At 51.8% G+C, this 23,031-nt stretch overlaps 1 protein-coding gene across 1 annotated transcript in view; it reads right to left on the bottom strand.

Annotated features, from left to right (window-relative positions):
* Positions 1–23,031, bottom strand: part of GRIK4 (glutamate ionotropic receptor kainate type subunit 4) — a 367,864-nt gene that overhangs the window by 316,957 nt on the left and 27,876 nt on the right. The window contains exons 2-3 of the mRNA XM_002914075.4: positions 7,158–7,263; positions 2,076–2,207 (exon numbers count right to left, since the gene is read on the bottom strand). Coding sequence (XP_002914121.2) covers positions 2,076–2,157 — 82 coding nt within the window. The 5' untranslated portion in view covers positions 2,158–2,207; positions 7,158–7,263. The remainder of the gene's footprint in view (positions 1–2,075; positions 2,208–7,157; positions 7,264–23,031) is intronic.

Below are 23,031 nucleotides of genomic sequence, written 5' to 3'. Positions count from 1 at the left end.
TTGAGAAAGCTCCCGGCTCTGAGGATAACCAAGGAGACGGGGAAAATGGGTCCTGGCATTGGGGGTTTGGGTTTTCCTTTTCTTTTCTTTCCCTTTGTCGGCTCCACTCTGCTTCCTGGCCTCTGTGGGAGATGAGGCCCGGTTTGACCTTGCCAGCCAGCAGGGTGCCTGGCTGGAGATGGGCTGGAAGTGGCCTGGCATGAACCAAAACAGAGGGCCAACAGTGTCTTGACAGAACCGGACAAGCAATGCTCCAGGAGTGGGTATGGGAGCAGGAGGGGTCCCTCTGAAGCCCTCCATTGTCAGCGTAGCAGCCAAGAGAGGGATGTCAGCTCCACTTTCGGCTTCCCTCCCAGAGACCAGTGTCAGGAGAGCCAAGGCCGTGAGGCGCTGCTGTTTCTGGCTCAATCCCTTTCCGTTTCCCATTAGCAACAAATGGAAATTGATGGGTTACCGCTTTATCCACTCATTTAGAGGGGAAGAAAACCTCGCAGCAAACGCTGAATAACCGTAGGCATCTTATAAATTAAGCATCTTAAGGATACGAACCATTTTGCATTGCTGCTAAGCAGAATTAAATTAGGTTTTGAAGTTTTGGTAGAAATGAATGGGGAAGAGGGAGGGAAGATTTTGTTTTTAATTCCTTGCCTTTAAGCATGCAGAGTGGTGAGCCGAGGGTAGGGTGAGGGGAAGAACTAAGTCACCTGTCTGCATTTCTGATTCCATTCAGCCGCTGCTGCATATGCATGGAGAAATGTGCCCACAAGACCACATGGGGCACCCTGGAGACTTGCAGCTCGGCCTCTGGCCCATGGCCTGGCCAGGGTCTTGGCTTCTGGCTTGCCTCTGCCCGCCTGGGGGCCTCCTGACCGCCTCCAGCAGGCCAACCTCTGGGACTCTGGACCAGTCCTGATGGCAACTGAAGGCTTTCTGCAGCTTTAAGCCAATTTCCTGAGACTCAGCATCACGATACCTTCCTTCTCAATTAGCCTCTAACACTTTCAGGTTCAGGTCTAGGATCTTGCTTGGTTGGCAGTACCCACTTCCCTGCTCCCCACCAGTCTGGGAAGAGGGGCATCAGATGGGTTCCTGTCTGTAGAACACGCCTAGGTTTGAGTCCTTCTGGGGCTGCTGCCTCGCCAGGTCCCAGGCGTCCTGCTGTTAAGCCGGCCTTCTTATGACCAATGACCCACTTGCCTGGGCTTCTCACTGCTGTGCCCCACCCATCTGTCCACACTGACCCTGTTTCCCATATACACACAATCCCCTAATCCCTGACACCGCACATCAGGCTTAGGCTGTCAGATAACCACACAGTGCATGCTGGACTGAACTATCTCCTTGTCCCTGCGGCCTGGGCTGTTTCCCTACAACCCAGATTAGCAGTGCCTCAGCCTGCAGTGAATGAGGCTTGCACCATCCTAGGGAAGAAGAGGCACTTGACTTCCCAGGCCCTCCCAGATTCCCGGGGGAGGAAGGCCTTGCTCCGGGAGAGGGGCTGCTGATGGGGCAGGGAGCAGCACGGCCTGCCTGCACCTAGAGTGGGCTTCCCCCCAGCAACAAGACCAGGGAGAGAACACGCGTCCCTGATGTGGCCTTGCCCTCCCTCTCCAGCACCAGGCCAGGGAGAACAGACACATCACGTCAAGGGCCCCGCCACGCAGCCAGCCAGGGCCCCCGAGAGCACTCCCTGACGTGATCTGAGGCACACTTTCCAGGAAGCTATCTTGGATTGATCAGAGACTAGGACAGGTGACCTCTTCACTAATCTCCAGCCCTGGATTTAGAATTTCCACAGCCATTTCCACCCTCCTTCTTCACCTGACAGCTGGCCCTTAATGTGCCAGGCCAAGTCCATCCCGAACTGTGACAGGGACTCAGAGTCTTTACTCTCCTCACGAGGGGGCTGGACAGATTGACCGCCGGATCGGTGACCACCACCACCACGGCAAGCCCAGCTAAACTCAGGGAGGGCACAGTGCAGGAGCAGATGTCCCCTGTGGACACCTGGGCTACAGGCCGGGGCATCAGCCAGAGCTGGGCTGCCCCCAGGGCGCCACGTGAGCAGGACTTACCGATCCTCAAGGAGTGAGGGCTGCAGGCGACCATCACGAGCCACGTGGGAAGCAGCACCAAAGGCGCCGAGACTCGGGGCATCTTCTATAAATCCTCATGGAGCCCTCTGCTGGTCTGGGCATGACATAACTCTGCGAGAGAGCGGTGGGAGGGAGCGAGTGAGTCCGACGCCCCCGTGAGGTAGCCACCCACCCGCCCTGTAACCAGAGCTGCCACCCAGACAGCCTCTGTGGGCAGGGCCCACAGTCCCCTGCGGAACGGCTGCCAGGGCCTGTGGGAAAGCTCCAGGCCAGCTCCAGGCCTCTCCTTCCTCCCTGTGCCAGGACCACAGAAGGCTCAGGTTCTAACTCCAGCCCCCGGATCCAACTGGGGGCCTGTGGGAGTAACCGTGACCGACTGATGTAAGGGGCTCCACTGTTTTGAAATCTCTAACTGGGCGTGAAAACCTTCATCTGCTCTTAAGAAACAAGAGCCATGAGTGAGCTGAAGAGGAAGGGGTGGCAAGGTTATGCCATTGCCCCGGGAACATGCCACGTGCACTGCTCATGGGGGAGTGGCATGGGGAAGGGGCCGGGTTCAAGTCCTGCTCCCCCACATGCTAGCTAGGTGGCCTTCATGAGGACTCCCCTCTGCCCCTCAGCTCAGTTTCCTCACAGGTAAAGCTAGCATGATGACACTCGGGTGGGCGAGCTGAACCGCAGACTAAGATAATAGGGGAAAAGCAGCTGTGCTCAGACCTGGCCTAAAGGACGGGCTACACACCATCAGTCCCTCCCTGGCCCAGATGGGAGAAGTCTATTCTCAGCAAATATTGAGGGCAGAAGCACACATACCAGGTCATCAGCGGGTTTCCACATCTGCCCCTACTACCGGCTAAAAACTAACCCCTCCCTATCCTTTCTCTGCCAATCCCCCTTCCTCCTGAGGCCGATGGGCCTCTGATGTCAAAACCAGAGCCTTGGAGGAGACTACCTCCCTCCAGGCAGCATGGGCACTGTCCCCTTCTCTCCCTCCTTCCTGAGACCTCTGACACCCTGAGAACAGAGTCTGCAGCCTGCCAGCTGGACCTCATCAATGGGGTCAAGGTGGGGCTAGTAAACACCTGGATATGCTAAACCCAGGTCACCCTTGGTCAGGAAAGTAGTATTAAAATGATTCCTCCTCCCACCCAATCCAGACAATCCAACAGAAAAATGGGCAAAAGACTAGAACAGACCCTCCACTAATATCCAAAAGCCTACAAACATTTAAAAAGGGTCTCAGCTCCACTGGGCATCAGGAAATGCAATTTCAAACCACAATAAGATACCACTATACACCCACCAGAATGACTTTTTTAAAAAGACAATATCAAGTGTTGACAAGGACGTGAAGCAACTGGAACTCTTGTGTGGAGTCAAGGCAAGTGTAAGTTGGTAGAACTGATTTGAAAAACTGGTCTCTATGCTCTCGAAACCCAGAACTTTACACGTACCCTAGGGACCCGGCAGCCCTGCAGTAAGCATATTTCCAACAGAATGTGCACGTATGTGCTCGGATGTATTAGATGTATTAGAGATGTATTAGAATGTTCATAGCAGCACTTGGCAGTTCCCCAAACTGGAAACTACCCCCAAATGGAGAAATACAGTATATATCCACATAACAGAATGTTACACGTCAACAACCACGTGTTGAGATTCTGGATGAATCCCATAAACATAATTTGACCGAAAGAAACCAGGCACAGAAAAATACGTACAATATGATTCTTTAAAGTACAAAAAACTGTTAGAAGCCCAGCTGCTGGTTACCCTTGGGGGCAAGCAGTGACTAGAAGAGGACATGTGAGGCCTTCTGGGGGTGCTGGCGATGTCCTGTTTCTTACTCCAGCTGCTGGTTACGCAAGTGTGTTCGGTTTGTGAAAACTCCCTGAGCTGTATACTTAGGATTATGTTCACTTATCTATGTGTGTGTTGCATACTTCGGTAAGCCTTTGTTTAATGACACCCCACAGCACCACACACTTGATGTTCCAGCCACACCCAGCACCAGGCAGCTTCCTGTGCACACCTGGTTCCCTCTGCCTGATGCTCCTCTCCCCGACCCCTGACATTTGCCAGAATCCTGAGCCCCTCTATATGTCACCGTGGCAGCCTATAGTGGCTCTGAACAGCACTTTCTCCATTGCTGGTGCCTTTAGGTGCCCACACGTGGTATCGGTGTGGAATTCTTAAGGGCAAGGACGGTTGCCAGCATGCTGTCGTATCTCCAGAGTCTTCTTACACACACAGGTGCACAGTACGAATTTGTTCAATGAATAGAAGGGCTCAAGCAATCCCCTGCTACTGGGAGTCAGAGTTAAAGCAAGGTAAAGGACGAAGACAAAGGCAACTCTGCTGTTAGCAAATCAGGCCCGCAATCTCAGTCCTTTCATTCATGGGTGTTGGTGCAAGGAGAGATTACAGCACACACAGTCTCAAGAGAAGCCTGACATTCTTACTTGTTATGGATAAAGTTGATTGCTCAGTGACTGTCTCCCCACTGGAATTCGAGCTCAAACAAAGGAAGTGGGGCAGGGAGCAGAAATCTTGTTCGTCTGTCTCCTCGGGGCCCAGAACGGGGCCTGGCATATATTACAGCCTCAATAAATATTTGTTGAATGGATAAATGAATCAGCTGTCAAAGAGGAAAGAACTGTAAAAATCTGGTTAGGCTATATAAAAGCAATCCTAACTATAATAATTTATGTCAAATGCCTTCCATTTATCCCCGATCAGCACGCAGCACGGTAATTATTATTCAGACTGCTAAATAGGTGTCAGATTAGCCTGGTGTAAATTCTATTTGACGACACAACTACACTCCGTTCGTGCAGCCCTGACTCTCATCGTTCGTGGCCCTGAAACCCAGCTGACCCTGGAGACCACATGTAAGGACAGCAATGACGGAGGTCCCGCACGGCTCTGGGACCTTGACTGTAGAACCCGGGGCACAAAGATGACAAATAATCTCCTCCCAAACCTTACAGGAATCAAAAGAACCACGGTGTTACATGATTGCAAGGCTCGCCGGTTTGCAAAATTCTTGCTGGTTTGCAAAATTCCTGCCATGGTCTCTTTCTTCTTTAATCCACAGGACAAGCTCTATTACAGCTGAGGAAGCTGAGCCCGAGAAAGGTGAAATGCCTAGCTCAAGGACACAGAGCTGTTAGGAGGCAAAGCCTGGGACAGCCAGGTCTCTGACTCCACTGGCTTTTCTTGTATAGCTTTATTGTACATATAAGAACAGAGAGAGGAAGATTCCAGATTCTTCATCAAAAAGTGCAAAGAAATCTGAGGTCTTGTTTTCATTTTAATGTTTAGATGAATCTGGTCTTAGAACCAAAGAGGGCAGCCTTTATCAACTAAAAGCATTTGAATAATTTAGGGAGGAAAAAGAAACGATCCTAGAGATACAGCACCAAGGCCCCCTTCCCACTAACACTGTCCCTCCCCGGGGAATTTCCCTCCTCCTGTGGCTCCTTCCCACCTGCATGGTGCAGCTTCTAAATCAGCATCCCATGCTCAGCGCTCTGGCACAATACAGCTGCCTCCCACAATTCCCTGGAAGTTGCAGAGCACCTCAGACACACCCGTCTTAGGCAAAGGGCAACCTCTCTACCGTGCCCACCAGCTGCTTCTCTTCTACCCTCTTTCTTAGTAGGCAGCACCACACCCCACTTGTCACCCAAGCTGGAAAGTTGAGAGTCACCCAGATTGTTCCCACCCCACACCCCATTCTGATCAGTCACCCCATCTGGAGAGCTCTGCATTCTAAACGCCATGACTGTCTCTGTAACCCCATGGACTGACACCCCCACCCCACTCCCGTCCAGATGTCTGACAGCAATGACCTGGACCGTGGCCAGAGCAGCCTTCCTGGCCTCCCTCCCTTGGGTCCTTCCCTCCCGGGGTGGTTCTCCATTCAGCTGCGTGGGGATTCTTACCAAAATGCAAACATCATAATGACACACCCAGTCTCCCCTCGCTCTCTCCTGCCTCCAGGACCAAGGGCAAACTCCTCAGTCCAACAGGCAACCCCTTCATGACCTGGCTCCTGCTCACCTGTCCGTACCACCCAGCCCACCATACCTAATGCTCCAGCAGAGCTTGAGCCCTGACTTCCCCAAAATGCCACCTCTGTGTTGTGTGGCTTCCACGTGGGATGTGGTCTCAATCCCTGATGGCCTGGAAACGGTCTTCTGCAGGCTCACTGCATTACCTTCCTTCTGAGGCTTTCCGTGATCTCTTCCCCATACGCTGCTACCACACCTGGAACATTCCTCCTTAGGGCACAGAGCCTGCTAGGAGGATACTGTCTGCCCACAGAATCATCAACAGTGATGGGAGGGACTGTGACAAGCACCTAAATGCTACTTGGCACATAGTAGGTATTCTATTAACACTGGCCAAATGAATCGATGAACAGCTGGCATCCAAAAGGCATTGACTTGGGTGTCTGGCTGGCTCAGTCAGTAGAGCATGTGACTTTTGATCTTGGGGTCATGGGTTCAAACCCACTTTAGGGATAGTTTACTTTAAAAAGGGGGGGTCATTAAAAAAAAGACATTTGCTCGGTTTACACCAATATGAAATAAATTGCCAGTTGACGTGTACATTATATCTGCTGTGGTTAAAACAAATGATCTAAGGGAACATCATGGTGTGGATCTGGGCAAAGAGGAATCACAGTGTGGGGAGGGAAGCAAGCATGGGCTGCTCTTTTCTGGCAAAATTTAAGTTCAAAGCAGGTATCTAAGTATGGCTTTGGCTCTCTGGGAGTCTCTGTCCCCACCTAACCAGAGCTGGGCCTCACTCCTGGACTTTTGGGAGCGTGGAAGGCAGACAGTTGATACGCAGCCTTTTCCCATGTCGACTCTCTGCCCAACTCTCTTCCCGGAGGACACTGCTCCGGACGACGCGGGGTAGTTCTGTCGATCGGGCCACACCGGCATGGAAGCCAGGCCGGAGGTGGCCCCAGACCTTACTGAGGAAACCCTCTCGAGCGCCTACTCCCTTCAAAGTCCACCTCATCAGTAACAAGCGAGCAGTGATGCCTACCTCACAGGGTGATGAGCACCAGGAGAGCGGGGAACACGTTGGAATCTTCCACCTGTGTCTCCAATGCCTAGCACAGGCTGGCACATAGTAGGCACTCAAAAAATATCTGTGGAAATAATGAAAGAATCCAGTCAGGTAACACGCATGGAAAAGGCTCCAGCAGCATGAAGTCTTAACCCGTGACTTATATTTGGAACCCTTGCCCACAAGGAACCTACAATCTAGACCCCATTTCTCCGTGGCACAGCCTGTCCAGGGAAGCTTTGACCCTCACCGTCCACGGTGGTGGGCAGCGTCTGACTGCCCACTGCCCCCTGAGCACTGGAAGGACATGCTGCGGGGCAAGTTCCGCTCTACTGCTTACCTGCCCGGGGGCGGTTTCCTCACCCAAACACCAAAAAACACTCATCCCCACTTCTTCTGAAAGAAGAACCTACTTTCCCTTCCCCTCACCCCCCAGAATCTCAGGACGGGTCAGCTTCCTCAAGCCACAGGATCCCTAATGTCTCCAGACATCTCAGGCCCACGTCCATGCTTGTACTCTGAGCGCAGGTGCTATGAGGGCAGGCCCTTCTCCCTCTCACTCACTGCCCGGCCTTCAGCACCTGGAACAGCGCCCGGCTCCCTGTGGCCACAAACAGGACTTGTGCAAGCATGCAGGAGTGTTTTTTGTTTTTGACAGAGAGAGAACACAAGCAAAGGGAGTGGGAGAGGGAGAAGCAGGCTTCCCGCCGAGCAGGGAGCCGGCTGCGGGGCTCGATCCCAGGACCTTGGGATTATGACCTGAGCTGAAGGCAGATGCTTAAGCTGAGCCACCCCAGGAGTGGTTATTTAACTCTGTGTCCTCCCTCCACAACCAGACCCTGAGCTTCTGCAGAGCAGGGTAACACCTTCTCTGTGCACGTATCTTCCCGACACACTTAGCTGTGGCGCCCGCAGTGAGCAGAAGCTCAGGAAGTGTCTGTGGATCCCCAACACAGACAGCACAGCGTGCCGCCGACTGACCACGTTCAGGCAGTGAGCATGCTGCCTGGACCTCCTGGCCCAGCTGTGCTAAACGGCCTCTCCTCTCCTGATTTGTCAGCAATCGCTCTGCCGGTCTCTCTCTCTCATCCTCATAGGGCTGTTACACCATTAATTGTGATTTTCCAGGGTGGGTCTGGGAGTCAGCTGATAGCTGCCAGACGGTGTTTGGTGGCAGGGATGACAGAGGAAATCAGAGGGGCAGCCAGATTAATTATAGGTTTTCTCTCGTCTGTGGGTAACAAGATCTTGATTACTCCTCATGACGCTCCAGGCTCCTCAAGACAAATGGATGTGGGCTTCTCTGCTGTTCCGACCCCCCTGGCTGGAAGACACTCCCAGCAGCAGCCAGCAGCTTGGACGGAGTGTGTAGGGTGGCAGGGTGGGCAGGGGAGCGCCCTAGGCCCTGTGGTCTCCTTGAGGGACAATTGACCTCTGGGGCCTGCTACAGTTGGGAAGCATGTGTAAGTTTTCCATCTCCTGGGCAAGTAGTGTGATGCCAGGACCCAGGCCTGTCCCCAGAGGCAGGGACCCAGGTGTTCACGGGCTCTGGGAGATAACCTCGCTTAGCCTCAGTTTCTTATTCTGTAAGATGAGGGAATTGGCCTAGATGATCTCTAAGTTCTTCTAAGTGCTGTAATTCTGAAGCTCTGGGAATTCTACTTCATGCTAACATTTACTGAGTATATACTTACTATGTGCAAAGTACTATTTCAGCCTCAGTGCCCCTCAGAAGAGCCCTGTGAGGCAGATTCTCTCACTTTCTCCACCTGTAGATGTGAAAACCAAAGGTGCTGAGGTTGAATGAGACTTGCTAAGGTCACCCGGCTGGCCAATGGGAATACCAGGCCACCGGCTCCAAGACCTGTTCCTACTCACTCTTCTCTACACGTGCCTTCTGTCTGTATCCCGGAACTTGGCACACAGTTGGCACTTGAGGAAATGCTGGCATGTGATTATAACGATTATCATGATGTTGAAGAAGGGGAGTCAAATCCAAGTCCATCTAGGGCCCATCTGCACAATTTTCACAGCAGGGGAAGCAAGCAACAGAGAAAGGAGTCTGAGGGTGTCCCTTGGTCAAATGATCAGCCCAAGTGTCCTCAGTTTTTAGGATTTACCATCAGGAGATCACCCAGGAGTTGGTGATGAGTTACAATGTGGCAGGTTAGCCAAAGGCGGCTTGTATTGACTTGGGAGTTGGACCCAGTCTGACTTGTCAGGATAAACTGGAGAGCGGTGGCTGGCCCCGCCCAGGTCTGATACTGGGGAAGGGTATTCAGGGAGTACAGCAACCACGAGAATCTGCTAGCACTCGGGACATGTGACGAGGGATAGCTGTCCCCCATTCTTGGACACTAATGAGCAGGACATGAGGAATAACCAGTCTCTTTTCCCCTCCAAGCCACTTCCCGTGTAGATTTCAGCCTGAAGCCCACAGTCCACTTCTAAACAATTGCCCCTCACCAGAAGCTAGAGCAGACGTCCCTGGCTTCCAATCCCAGAGGCCACTCTGTGTCCTTAAGCTGGTTACCTAAGCTCTGAGAGCTCCATGTCCACAAACATGAACCATGGGCTATGGCACCTCCGTTGAAAAGCTGTTGCAATAGATTTTAGCTGTAATGCCATCAGTCAGTATGAACTTCCTTTCTTTCCTCTCTCCACCCACCCTCCCCGCCAATCAGAGCTCCCTCCAGCCCTATACACAGGCACCCGGGACCCCATCCACATTCTCTCCCAACAAGACAGCCTCCCATGCCTCTCGCCAATAATACTGCACAGCCCTCTCATCCCCAAAATGCTTTTCCAAGCCAACCCCATCCCAGAAACTTTCTCTGAAGAAGTAAGTCTTCCTTCCTCACTCAAGACGCAGCCTAGCAGAGGAGAAAAACCAGGGATTACAGGTGCAGAGCTGACTTCGGACCCATCTCTTAACCTCTCTTCTATAAAATGGGGAAATTATACTTTCACCATCTCCCTTACAGGGTTGCTAAGAGAACCAAATGAGAAAATGAGTGGAGCATTACTTCGCAGATGAGTGAAGTGCTTTCTAAGCAAAATGGTGTGTGTTGTTCTTTTCCTCTAGACTGGCCAAAGCATATAAATATACTTAATAGCACTACAGGATTTATACTTTATTCATTCCACAAATATTTCTACTGAACGCCTACTAGCAGGCACTGCCCAGGCCCTGGAGCTTACAGTCAGGGGAGAGATATCAATCCCATATCCAGGACGCCAGATGCCATAATTACAGACAATGAAGGAAAAGTACACGATGCTACAGAATGTGTGGCAGGGGGACCTCATGTGGCGGGAAGGAAAGGCTTCCCTGAGGACAAAAGGTTTGACCTGAGTTAGCCAGGTCTCTCATAGGGGACACGGTGAACAGGGAGAAGATCCCAGACAGAGGAACGACACCGAGGAGACCCAGAGGCCTCTGGTGGGTTTTAGAAATGGCAGGGAGTCCAAGAGGATGGAAAGCCGAAACATCTTCTCCATCTGTTGTATTTACATCCAGTCTCCCTCATTAGGTTCCCCCAAGCCCTGGACACAGCTCTGCATCTAAAGCCGACTGCCTCCATGAACTTCCCACTGGAGCCAGCCACCTTCCCAGACAAGGTGAGGAGCACACAGCATCTGGATCTCCTTTCCAGTGCAAAGCGGGTGGTTAGAGGTGAGAAGATGGGGAGTTAATCACCAGCCTCAGTGAGCTGGGGGAGGTGGGAAGAGAATCCCAGGGTTGGTTGTGAAGGGCAAGACTGGCTTGGGATGGTGAAAAATGTCCCTGGCATTGATCTGAGGCTACCAGGCTGGGCCCTGGGGGAGATGAGCTCCTAGCAGAGACCATGTGAGCTAAGGCTTTGAAATACAATTGTCCAGTGCTGGAGCTGTTGGTAATGCATTTAGAGCAGAGAGACCTTGCAGGAGTGTCCACAGAGGAATAGCGAGTGAGCAGAGAACAAGGCAGATGCAGAGAGAAACTGCTTTTTAAGGACAGCATTTTAATTACTCCAGATAAACACAGCTCTCCCTTCCCTGCTCAGGATCTGTCTGGGTGTTAGGGAGGAGAGGGGCTGTCCTGGAGAGGCTTGGCCGTGCCCTAGAGTGAGGCTGTATGCACTGCAGCCTGCCATAAGGGCATCTGGAAAGAGCCGGCTGGGCTGGGTGGGCGCTGTGTGATGCAGGAGGGAAGGGACATCAGAATTTAATGATCGGAAGCCAGGGATGGGTTACTATAGACTCACGGACGATGGTACACAGACGATCTCCACTGAGGTCAAAGCCAGAGGAAGTGCTCTGATGTTTGTGATAAAGAAACAGGTCACAGACACCAAGCCGCGCCTTGGCCTGGCTCCATCGTGCCCAAGTGGAGACCTCACAGCCTCAGTCCTGTCCATGGTCACTTCACGTACATATTAGTTTTTTGGTGTCTCTGACACCATGGTCAGAAAGCAAGGCCCTGTCTTCTTTTTCTAAGTAGCCCTCCCTGGGTGCGTGCATTCCTTGGGGAAGCCCAGGGCAGCCCCTGTGGCACCCCCAGGGGTGGAGGAGGAGTGGGGGGTGAGGAGGAGAAGCAAGCTAGATATGGTAAAATAAAGGTGCATAACAAAGCAAGGGGGGTGCTCCCGCATGGCTCAGATGGTTAAACGGCTGCCTTTGGCTCAGGTCGTGATCTCTGGGTCCTGGAATTGAGTCCCATGTCAGGCTCCCAGCTCAGCAGGGAATCTGCTTCTCCCTCTGCCTCTCCCCCTGCTCGTGCTCTCTCTCTCTCTCTCTCTCTCTCTCTCTCTCTCTGTCTCAAATGAATAAATAAAACCTTTAAAAAAACAAAATAAAACGGCAGCAACAACAACAAAAAAAAGAACAAAGTAAGTGGTGTCCCCTTCAAGATCAAAGGAATTGGACTTCTACTGGAGTCATTCACGCTAGACACAGTCTCTGAGACTTGCCAAAGAGCCTATGAAGGGTCCACCCCCTTCCCTGCCGTCCAGCTCAGTTAGCACTGACGGCCATCTACTTAGGGAAGGCCTGGCACCAGGCTCTGTGAGGGGCAGAGAACAGTCACTGGCTGCTGGCCAGTTGCCCCCTGGAGAGGGTTCTAGAACGGTAGTCAGGGCAGAAAGGAGACTTTTCATTCTAAAGTGTTCTCTACTGTGTACATTTTAAGAGATTGGATTGCTTTTTCAATTAAGAAATCTACTTAATAATTTAAAACACAATAAAGAATATCAACTTTCTCAATGACTGGCTCCAAGACGTGGGCATGTTACTTAAGCCCCTGAGCCTGTGTTCCCCTGCTCTGTATAGTGAGGCTAATAACACCTCCGGTTCAAGGGCTCAGTGAGTGACTGCTGAGCCTGCCCAGGCCCCTCGCAGACTTTCTGGGCCACTTGTCACCAGCTGCCAGAACAGCAGCCAATCTGCTGTTCAGAGCTGACCCTGGAGCCTGGTCCGAGATCACAAGCCCCTCCCAGGGACACTCCAAGCTCAACAAGCAGCTCCCCTCTGCTTCCCGCATAGCTCCCGCCCACTCCCCAGTCTACCTGCAGCTTCAGCGCTCACCTCTGAGCTCCCCCAACACACACCGGGGCTCTGGCTCTTGGCTGGATCCCATGCCCTGGACAAAAGGAGGGGTCTTGGGGGAAAGGAAGAGGAAGGAGAGACCCTCGGGGGCCGGAGGGCTGCTATGTTCAGCCAGTCTCTGAGGGGTTTAGGGATTCAGAGGACACCCTGTCCAGCAGCTGCCCTGGGCTTTTGCATCTGTCACAGGCCACAGAGGAGAGCACGGCTCCCACTCAGCCTGCCCAAGTCCCATCACTTTCCCTCTGCCATGGCCAGGAGAGGTCATGCAATCCACAGGGGAGGCAGGTCTGTGTATTGGAAGTCCAGGGCCACACACAGTCTCAGGGCAACCTTGGGGGAAATCCCTGACCCCCTTAGCTACGCAGGCGAGCTGTCCCCACACTGCATCCCCCACCCAGGGACCGTGGTGAAAGAAGCACATAACATGACCATGGGAGTCCAGCTCCAACTGCCAGAAGGGGAGAGAAAGGCTGTGAGCCCTGCACCTCTGCCGATGGGGCTGCTGCCACCAGACGGGGCCCGGACACACCTCCCAGCACTTCCCAGTGTGCTGTCTGGCCTGGAAAAGGATGACGCCACAAGCAGCACACTTGCGAACACATGACACGGGACAGTCACAGAGCAGCTTGCACAAGGCAGGGCAGCCTTCATCACCAAATGAGAAAGAAGTGCTGGGAAGACAGAGGCAGAAAGCATGCCTGGGCCTGGACAGGTGAGCAGGATTCTTGGACAGCGTGGGCACACGCTGCTTAGGAAGGGAGACCTTCCAGCAGGGCGCCAGGAAAAGCAAGAGGTGTCCCAAGGGCAGTGACTAAACAGCTTGGCAGAGGCTCACTACCCAGAGACAGATAAGCGTTGGGGTCAGATTCTAGAAGGCCCCGAATGCCAAGGTTAAGAAGCTCAGACTTTAACGTCTAGGCAATAAAGAGCCAAACTGAGAGTTTCTGGGCAAGGGAGGGTGGATCCCGGAGCTGTGCTTCCAGGAGATCAATGCGACCAAGGTGTGCCAGATGGCCTGGAGGGCAGAGAGGCCAGTGAGTGGGCACTTAGCCATCGCGGGAGGGCCCGAGATTGTGGAGGAAGCCGTCCCTGGAGGGAACAGACCTTGCACTGTCTGAACATTAGGGTACTAGGTTTGCCCAAAGACTGGAAAAGACAGGTTCTGGGCTGCCAAGCGTTGGGCAGGAGCACAGACTTCATGGGTCTCCAAGCAAAGCAGAGCTCCAGGCAGCTGCAGGGCCAGCCTCGGCAGGACACGGGACATCAAACATTTGGCAGAGCCTGGATGGGGCCCAACTGGGAGGGACTTGGTGGAAGAGTCTGGACTCGGAGTCCAAAGGCCTGCGTTCAAACCTGGCTTTGCCACTCTTCCCTGCAGGACGGTGGTGTGGTCGGGTCCTGCAGCCTCTCCGCCCCTTAGTTTCCCATAAAATGGCACAGGGTTGTTCAAAAATCAAAGGGGACAGTCTGTGTCTAAAAATGTTTTCATAACATGTAATCAGAAAGGAAGATTTTCTTCTAGATCGCTCTGGGGTTTCTTCATGCTTACCTCCTCCACCCCCCACCCCCAACATTTTATTCCCTGTCTTTTGTCCTAGAATAGATGTCTGACTCCCCATCTCTCAGACTGATCGAACAGATGAATGATTTATCGTTGTTTTCTATAAGACACCTAGCACAATGCTTTCCACCTGGTTGGAGCTCAATACATGTATGATTCATTAATAAGAGTGAACCTACAGAGGATGTTTTAATCCTACTCATCATTTCCCTACTCAGTGACTCATCTTAATATCGCTAGAAAAAAAGTAATTAGGGTGGCAGGTTGGGAGATCTCTCCCCTGCGCACCCCCCGCCCCGGTCTCCATTCACAAAACTCCACATAATTCCTCCCAGAAGAAGGCAGGATAAGGCAGAGGTTAGCAGCACAAGCTTTGTGTCTGCTTCAGACTGTTCCCTGAGTCGGGGCTCTGCTTCTTTCTAGCAATGACTCTGGGCAAGTAAGTCATCTCCCCAAACCTCAGTTTCCCCCCCACAAAATGGAGAAAATGTTAGATCTTCCTAAGTTTGCTTTCAAAGACTCCCCATGATCTCAGCTGTGTAGCTGCAAACAGCAAGCATGCCATGCTTGCCCTGATACTGAGCTGTACTGAGAGCCGTTCCTGTGCTACTGTGACTATTGCTATTATTGTCCAGAGCCAAATCACCGTGATTTGGGGGGGACTGGTATTTGGGTACAGATTTCCCATTAGCGCAGATGATGGTGTGTGCTTTGTGACTGCCAACAGATCAAGCTTCTCATTGCTTTCAACTGGAGAAAGCACATTACGTGGAGCTCAGAAATGCCTCGACCCCCCCAAGCCAATCTAACAACCTGCTATCAAGTGGCATCTGGGGCTGGGGGCACTGCGTGGATCAGTCGCCCTTATGGTGCTAACCCAGCGTTAATGGAGCAAGTGAATTACAAACAAGGCCCACCTGCTGTGCTCAGCAACAAAACCCGGCAAGAGGGTAATTGCCCAGAACTTGAGCACGGGGGACACAGCAGGCAGGGAACACATTAAACATGGGGAGGACCGACTTCCCAAGGCTTTCCTTCTCCACATAGACCCAAGGAGAAGCCAGCAGGCAAGGGGACAGAAGCCAGCAGACACCAGATGGGGAACACTCCGGAACTGCTGAAGAAAGGTCTTCCAGCAGACCACAACTGGCTGTCCAGCCCAGCACCCTCTCAGAGATCTGAAAGCAAGAGAAGAACATCTGGGTCAGCTCCACGCTGCCTGATATCCCTCCATGAGCTTGGATGCCAAGGATGTCTGGCATGGACAAGTGCGCCACCCCGTGAAAAAGGCACCCTCCTTGATACTAACCCCCACACGAGTGAGCAGGGGTGGAACAATGCTCTCACCCAAGCCGGCACAGGCCACGGAGGCATGAAGACCGTTCATCTCTTCATCCATATGCCTGGCATGCATTTGTTAGGCATTGGTGGCAAGTGATGGAAAAGCTAATATGACATGAGACACTCTTTCAAGGAGAGAGACAGGCACAGACATCAGTCACTGGGCACAGGCTGGGCTAGGCAGTCACACAGTCAAGACACATAGCACTGCTGCTCTCAGGCCGAGAGCTCTAGTAATGCCCAGGCTTGGTCCAAGCAAGGACCATTTGCTGGTCTTGAAGGACGCAGATACACACACGCACACCCGCACCCTTCATACAGACATACACTACACACCATATGTGCACATACATACACACATAGCCAGGTTTTAGGCATCTAAAAGGGAGGCATGCAGCTCAAGGCTCTCACAGTCCCGCCAAGATCTTAACGTGCTCCAAAGCCAAAAGGAAAGGGACAAACTCAGATACACAGCAGAAAGCAAGCCTTGTCCGACCATCTTCACTGTCTCTCGCAGGCAAGAAAAGGTGAGCCCTTCCTCTTCCCTACCCCCCCCCCCCCACTGGAAAGGCTCGCCACAGATCTGAGAAGTGCCTTTACAAGCAGGGACTTCCCTCTGGGCCTGGCTGCAAGGGCAGCCCTTCCTCTTCTTCCTCCTGAGAAATCAAACCATGAAAAGGGGCAGTGACATTTCAGGAGGTCATCAAAGGGGTGCCATCAGCTCTGGAAGACTGACTTCCAATCCCAGCTCCCTCATTTACTAGCTGGGGTCAAGACACTGACCTCTCAGCCTGCACTGCCTCACCTATAAAACAGTGATGATAACAGCACCTCCTCATAGGGCTGTTGGCAGTTTTAAATGAGAAATGCGTACTCAGTGCCTAGTACAGTGGCTGGCACAGAGTTGAGTGCCCAGTAAATATATTCCAAATATAATTCACAATGGCACCACATGCCTGCGACCTAAAGCAAAAAGCTCTACCGATTCGGGTCCACGCATTTAATTCAGCAAAGAGCACTTTCATCAGCATGATTTCATTCATTCAACGAGGATTTACTGAGCACCTAGTATGCGGAAGCATAAGGTCTAATACGAATGCCAGCGTCCTTGTCCCTGAAGCATTTATGAATCATAAAAAAGAAACATGCCTGTGTCCTGCAGAGCTGTACACACACACAAACACACACACTGGTACGCATGCATATATCCATATGCACATACGTTTGTGCATACACACAGAAACATGGGGCTCCTTGAAACCGGTCATCTCTACTGAAAGTACTACCATCCACACTGTGTGACCTGGTAGTTACGACAGTCTAGGCAGAAGAAGGCACAGGAATGACTATACTCTTTCCGGACTGAGGCTCCGATAAACCAAATGTCTGGCCCAAAGGCTAGGGCAAGGGTATCCCAAGGCCTGATGTTCTTGGGCACCCACTCTGTGCCATGCACGTACAAGTGAGTTAGCCCCTTCCGTGTGCTTCCACCATCCGGTCCCACAAAATGCCTCTGAGGCCCTAGTCAGAACCCCCCTGCGAAGATGAAGAAATAGAAACTCAACAAGGGTAAGTCATTCTCCAAGGATCACAAAGCTAATAAGTGACAGGCCAGGATGCAAACAGTTTGTCTGACTCAGACCCGCCAGCTTCTCCCACGGGGCCAGAGAAGATTTAGTACGTGGCACAGTTCTGATTAATGGTAGCCTGTCTGGCTGCAGCCCCAGCAGCCTGGGCTCTGACCTCCCACAGAGCCTGGTGGCAGGCCTACTATGCACCCGGCAGTGAGCTCTAACGGGCAACGCTAAGTCCTTACGGTTCCTCGGGCACTCCCTGCACGGTCCCACCAAGGGGCCTTTGCATGGGTTCTGCCCTTTGCCTAGAACATTCTTCCCCCAGAAGACTGGCACATGCCTTCCCCTTCTTCTAGGCCTTGACTCAAATCCTCGTTCTACTTTTCCTTTCTTCCCAGAACACCTACCACCAATTTATTATATAATTTGCTGACTTAATTATTCTTATTTATACGGATTGCCCCGACACACGCTTCCTAAAATGTAAGCTCCCCGAGAGAAAGAATTTGGTCTCCTTTGTTCCCCAGGCATCCAACGCCCCTAGAGCAAACGCTGCCATACAGCAGGCACTCAATAAAGGCGCTGAACAAATAGGAGAAACCTCTGAGCAGTAAAGGGCTATTAACATGACACACTCAGAGTGCGGAGGAGGCCATGTGTATTCTGGGGAGGGGGCTGTGGCCACCAGCATTTTCCCATTTCTGGTGGGGGAAGGGCAGCCTTGGGAGCATAGGGATTGGAGGACTTCCTATTGATTACCGTGATGTCAGACACAAAGGCAGCATTAGAAGATTCCTATTTACAATGTTCTGACAGCAAACAAGATGAAGTGAGAAGAAGGGCATCAGAGAATTTCAAGGCGTTCTTGTCCAGGATACAAGGAGAACCCAAGGCCATGTCAGAGCCCAGCGGAAGCCAGGAAGCCGGGCTCTGCTTATCAACACATCCTGAAGGGACAGAAACATGACAAAGGGACAGGATGATGGGGAGTCCTCACAGCCTGGAAAGTCGAAAGATTCAAGGAAAACCAAACTCTTGGCGAAGACAGATCCCAGAATATCGGTGCTGCAAGGGGCCTTGGAAATCACCTAGCACAGGGTCCTCAGCTCACAGATAGAAAAATGAGGCCCCGAGAGGGAAAATTACTTAATCGAGGTCAAGAATTGGTGCCAGAGGGGCGCCTGGGAGGCTCAGTCGTTAAGCGTCTGCCTTCAGCTCAGGTCATGATCCCAGGGTCCTGGGATCGAGCCCCACATTGGACTCCCTGCTCAGTGGGGAGCCTACTTCTCCCTCTCCCACTCCCCCTGCTGGTGTTCCCTCTCTTGCTGTGTCTCTTTCTGTGCAATAAATAGATAAAATCTTTAAAAAAAAAAAATTGGTGCCAGAGCAGGTTCTAAAACCCAAGTCTCCTGACTGCTTAGTCAATGCCCTTTTCATGTAGTACTCGCTCATTAAAACGTTTCGGGATTTTTTTTTTTTTAAGATTTTATTTATTTATTCGACAGAGATAGAGACAGACAGCGAGAGAGGGAACACAAGCAGGGGGAGTGGGAGAGGAAGAAGCAGGCTCACAGCAGAGGAACCTGATGCGGGGCTCGATCCCATAACGCCAGGATCACGCCCTGAGCTGAAGGCAGACGCTTAACCACTGTGCCACCCAGGCGCCCTGGGATTTTTTTTTTTAAAACTGTCTTCCACAAACCAGCGCTGTACTAGGTGCTGGGGACACGAGACACGATGCAGAACAGATAAACACACAGGCAGCCGTCAAATTCATCTACAAGGTGCACAGTGTTATCATGGAGGAAGTATGGCCTCGTTGCCATGGGAACACTGGGAAGGGGTCGCCATGCCACTGTCAGGGCATCTGGATGACTCCTCAGAAGCAAGAATGTTTAAGAGGGAGTCAGCCAGAGGGAAAGGGAGCGGTGGGAGGAGGAAACAGCACCGACATCTGTGGCCTGAAGGGGAGAGGAAACAGGGATCTTTAGGGATCTGAAAGCAGTGAGAAACGATGCCCGGAGGGAGGCAGGACCCGGTCATCAAGGCTTTGGCAGTCATGCTAAGAGATTTGAATGTTATCCTAAGGGTGATGTGAGCCATTGAAGGATTATAAGTAAAAGAGTGACATCATCAGAATTACTTATAGAAAGATCATTCTGACTGCAACCGGAATAGTTTTAGAGGGTTCAAGACCAGACTCTGGGATGATCGGCTGGTGGGTGTGGAAAGTCCTGGCGAGAGATAGGGATGATGGGAATGAATGGACAGGCAGTGCAGGGAGAGGCATGTTTGCATCTGACACCGTCTTAGGGGGTACAGCTGATGGTGATCATGAAGAAACCGGAAGTAAGAATGACTTCCAGGCTTCTAGAATGAGCAACTGTGTGGACGTCGATGCCACCTGAGGAGAGACAGGGGCGGCCGGGTAGGAGGGGGGTGGGGAATGACACCCCACTGTAGGAGAACAGAGGAACCAACAATCAGGAGGAAGGGACAGAGAACCTCGAGATGGAAAGAGCACCTGTAATATGTACGTCAAGCAAGAAGACGAGAATAAACACCAGGCCCTTGACATTCTTGCATCTAAGCTCCAAGATCACCTTTCCACTTGTCTGTGATGCCCCCCATTCAGCAGAGCCTTTGGGCAGGTATACTTCATAGCCTGTGACTTCCTTTCCAGGGGCTGACCCTCTGCTCTTCTAAGGTCAAGGGGCCATCTCGAGAGGGAGAATGTTCAGAAAGGCACAGAAAGTTATTTCTCACTCCTGAAAAAAGGCAGGCCCCTGCGTATCATGCCACTTTAGCAGACACAATTGAGAGACAGCAGAGCGTCGTAATGAAGAACACGGACACTGGAGACAAATTCCAACTCCACCAACTAGCTGTGTGATCTTGGGCAGGTTACTTAACTTCTCTGTGCCTTGTTGCCCTTATTAGGAAAACGGGGTTAAAAATATGTGCCTTCTCATAGAGCTGTGAAGGTTAAGTGAATTAACATTTGTTAAAGAGCTTAGAAGAGAGCTTGGCAGACAGTATGCACTAGCTACTTGTTAAATTAATAAAAAATACATGCATAACATGGGGATTTAGATGCCGTCACCTGGAACAAGATAATTGGGAGGGGGGGGGGTGTGGGTCTGCAGGCAAAGGGGCCTAGGAGAAAGAAGGAACATTCTGCAGTGTGGGCTTTAAGCACTCTGGCACTCCTCACTAGGGAAAATACTGGGCTGAGCCCAACGAATAGATTAAACGAGCTTCAGCCTCAGATCACTCGGAGAAATTATTATTCTGGGTGTGGATCTTCTTTAAGGAGTAATGTTTCCTGTGGAAACACAGCAAAGGCACCCCAAATAGCTCTGATGTATGTGGAATTTGACCAGCCTCTGTGATATTAGGGGAGGTAGTCCTGTTTTATGTATCAGGCTCTCCCTCTAAAGCACTGAAATTTACAGCGCGTTTGCTATGCAGCTCAGCAAAAGGTGTATGAATAAAGAATAACCTGCTCGATCAACATTGCTCAGCCACCGAGCTTGAGAAGCAATTCACTCCGCCTGGGGAAGGCGTTTGCCAAGAGGGGGGCGGGAGGAAAAGCCCATCCCACGAGGGCACCCTGACATTGTATTTCTACAGGCTCGTGTTCCTGCTTCTACTTTGTCACTTGCTAGTGAAAACGATACAGCCCAAACACGAGGTCACTGGCTTCCCCTGAGATCACAGGCTCCATGCCTATGTGGCTGTCCCCATGCCCTGCTTCCGGAAAGGAAAGGAAAAATATCCGTTCGTGTGTCTGCTCTCCCTCTTGCCTCCTCTCTCTCTTCCCTTCCTTCCTGCATCTTTCTCTTCTCTTCTGTTCTTCATGACTCCTCCCTCCCAGCTGGCTACCAAAGGCCTGTGTCCAGAGCAGCCCAGGGCCTCAGGGCCCTCCGAGACACAAGGAGAAGCTCAGTTTGCATCAGTGTAGTGTCTGGGTCTTTATGAAACTTCCAGAAAAGGTAGCTCCAGCCCAGCCAGACACCTCTGACCACGGTCCTGGACTCATGCCATTCTCAGGGACACTCGGGACCCGAAGAGCAACACTGTCTCTAGGGAAGAGTCCTGGTTGGTCCCCACGATGCCCCAATACAGCTTTCCTAAGCTGCTTTTCTTAGACCAGCTGGTATAAAGACCAGCCCCGGCCAAAACTGATCTGCGTAAAATCTCTTCACTCCATCGTCCAACCAACACTTCTGAGCGTCTCCTCAGGGCCACGCACTGGCCTAGGAGCCGAAAAGATCACTGCTCAACACTCCTGCCCTCATGGAGTAATACAGAGGGGCACCTAAGCTCCCCTAGAGATGGAGGTCAAAGGACGGTTCCCAGGGGAACACCGTCTAACCTGAGATGTGAAAGAGAAAAAAGAAAGACATGTCCAAGAATTTTCGAGGCCTCATTATTCATGACAGTCAAAAATCAGACTTCCCAACATCCACCAACTACAGAATCAATAAACTGCAGTGTATTCATATAATGGAACATGGCAATGAAATGAACACACTGTAACAACAGGGATGAATCCCACAAAGAGAATGTTGAACAAAAGAAAGCCAGACACAAAAGATACATGCTGGATGATGCCATGTCCGTGCGCTTCAGAAAGAGACAAAGCTCATCTATTACTGGGAGTCAGGACAGTGGAGACCTTGGGGTCACGGGACCAGTGGGGGGTCTGAGTGGGTCAACTGTGCAGTTTCTCAACCCAGCTGTTGGATATAAGGGTATGTTCACTGCAAAAATTCAAAGCTGTACGCTTACGATTTCTTCACTTGTTGGTACACTGGACAGACTTCCAATAAAAAGTTAACATTTAAAAATTTTTCAGGCAAATGAGAGATAAGCTGGCAAAGCAGAGATCCCGCTTGTCTTCCAAGCCCTTGGCTACGTTCCTTCACTCTCTCTCAATCACCCAAGTGACCCTGCGCCCGTTTCAATCTGCAACGTACCTCTTACTCCAGTCACACCGGAAAGCATCAGATTAATTAATTCACACTAAATTGTCCATGACTAAGCAGTTCAACAGTATTACCCCTCCCTGGGGGATTTCTTTTTAATAAAGCAGATTTGCCTGAACTCCAAATAGTAACCCTTGCCAGGCAGGAGCAAGGAGACCTAAGCGGTGGGGTGGTGGGCCCCTCCCTAGCACCTTCAACACACCCGATGCGGTGGGACATGCTGAGGGTCCTGTTGCTTCCTGGCGCATGAGCCATAGTGGGGGGGGGAGGGGAGGCACCTTCTGCAGGGGGCCTGGGCTCAGCCCCAAGGTAAGGAGAGTCGGCCACAGAAATGTACCGATGGGGAGCTGGCGGACGTTATGGGTGTGTCCGTGCACGGCTTGCCAGGGACTCTGCCACTTTCTACTGCCAAAGAACAAACAGGATTTTGACCTCTCTTAATTTACATAGCTGATTGAGTGTGCTTTGGGCAGCTCTATCATGTTTCTAAGAATTACCCAACTATTTCCCTGCTTCTGAGCACGTGGGAATTGCTAGGTCTGTGATCTCCGACAAAAATTCGGAGCAGGCAGAGCAGGAACGAGGTGCATGGTGGGGACCAGGACCTCAGGCTTCTGGGGGGACGGCTGCTGGCTGTGCCTGGCTGCGCACTGCTGGCCTCCTGTCTTCTCAATCCTGAAAGGGAATGAGGGACCAGGAAACAAACCCCTTGGGCTGCTCAAGGTCCCTAGGTCTCACTGGTCCTTTTTCTCCCAGGCCTGGCTGGGGCAAGGAGACTGGCAGAGAGAAGAGGGAGG

The sequence above is a fragment of the Ailuropoda melanoleuca genome, chromosome 8 (assembly GCF_002007445.2).
Source record: "Ailuropoda melanoleuca isolate Jingjing chromosome 8, ASM200744v2, whole genome shotgun sequence".
NCBI lineage: Eukaryota > Metazoa > Chordata > Mammalia > Carnivora > Ursidae > Ailuropoda > Ailuropoda melanoleuca.
Note: the sequence above shows the minus strand (reverse complement) of the source record. Positions and strands in the feature narration are given on the sequence as shown.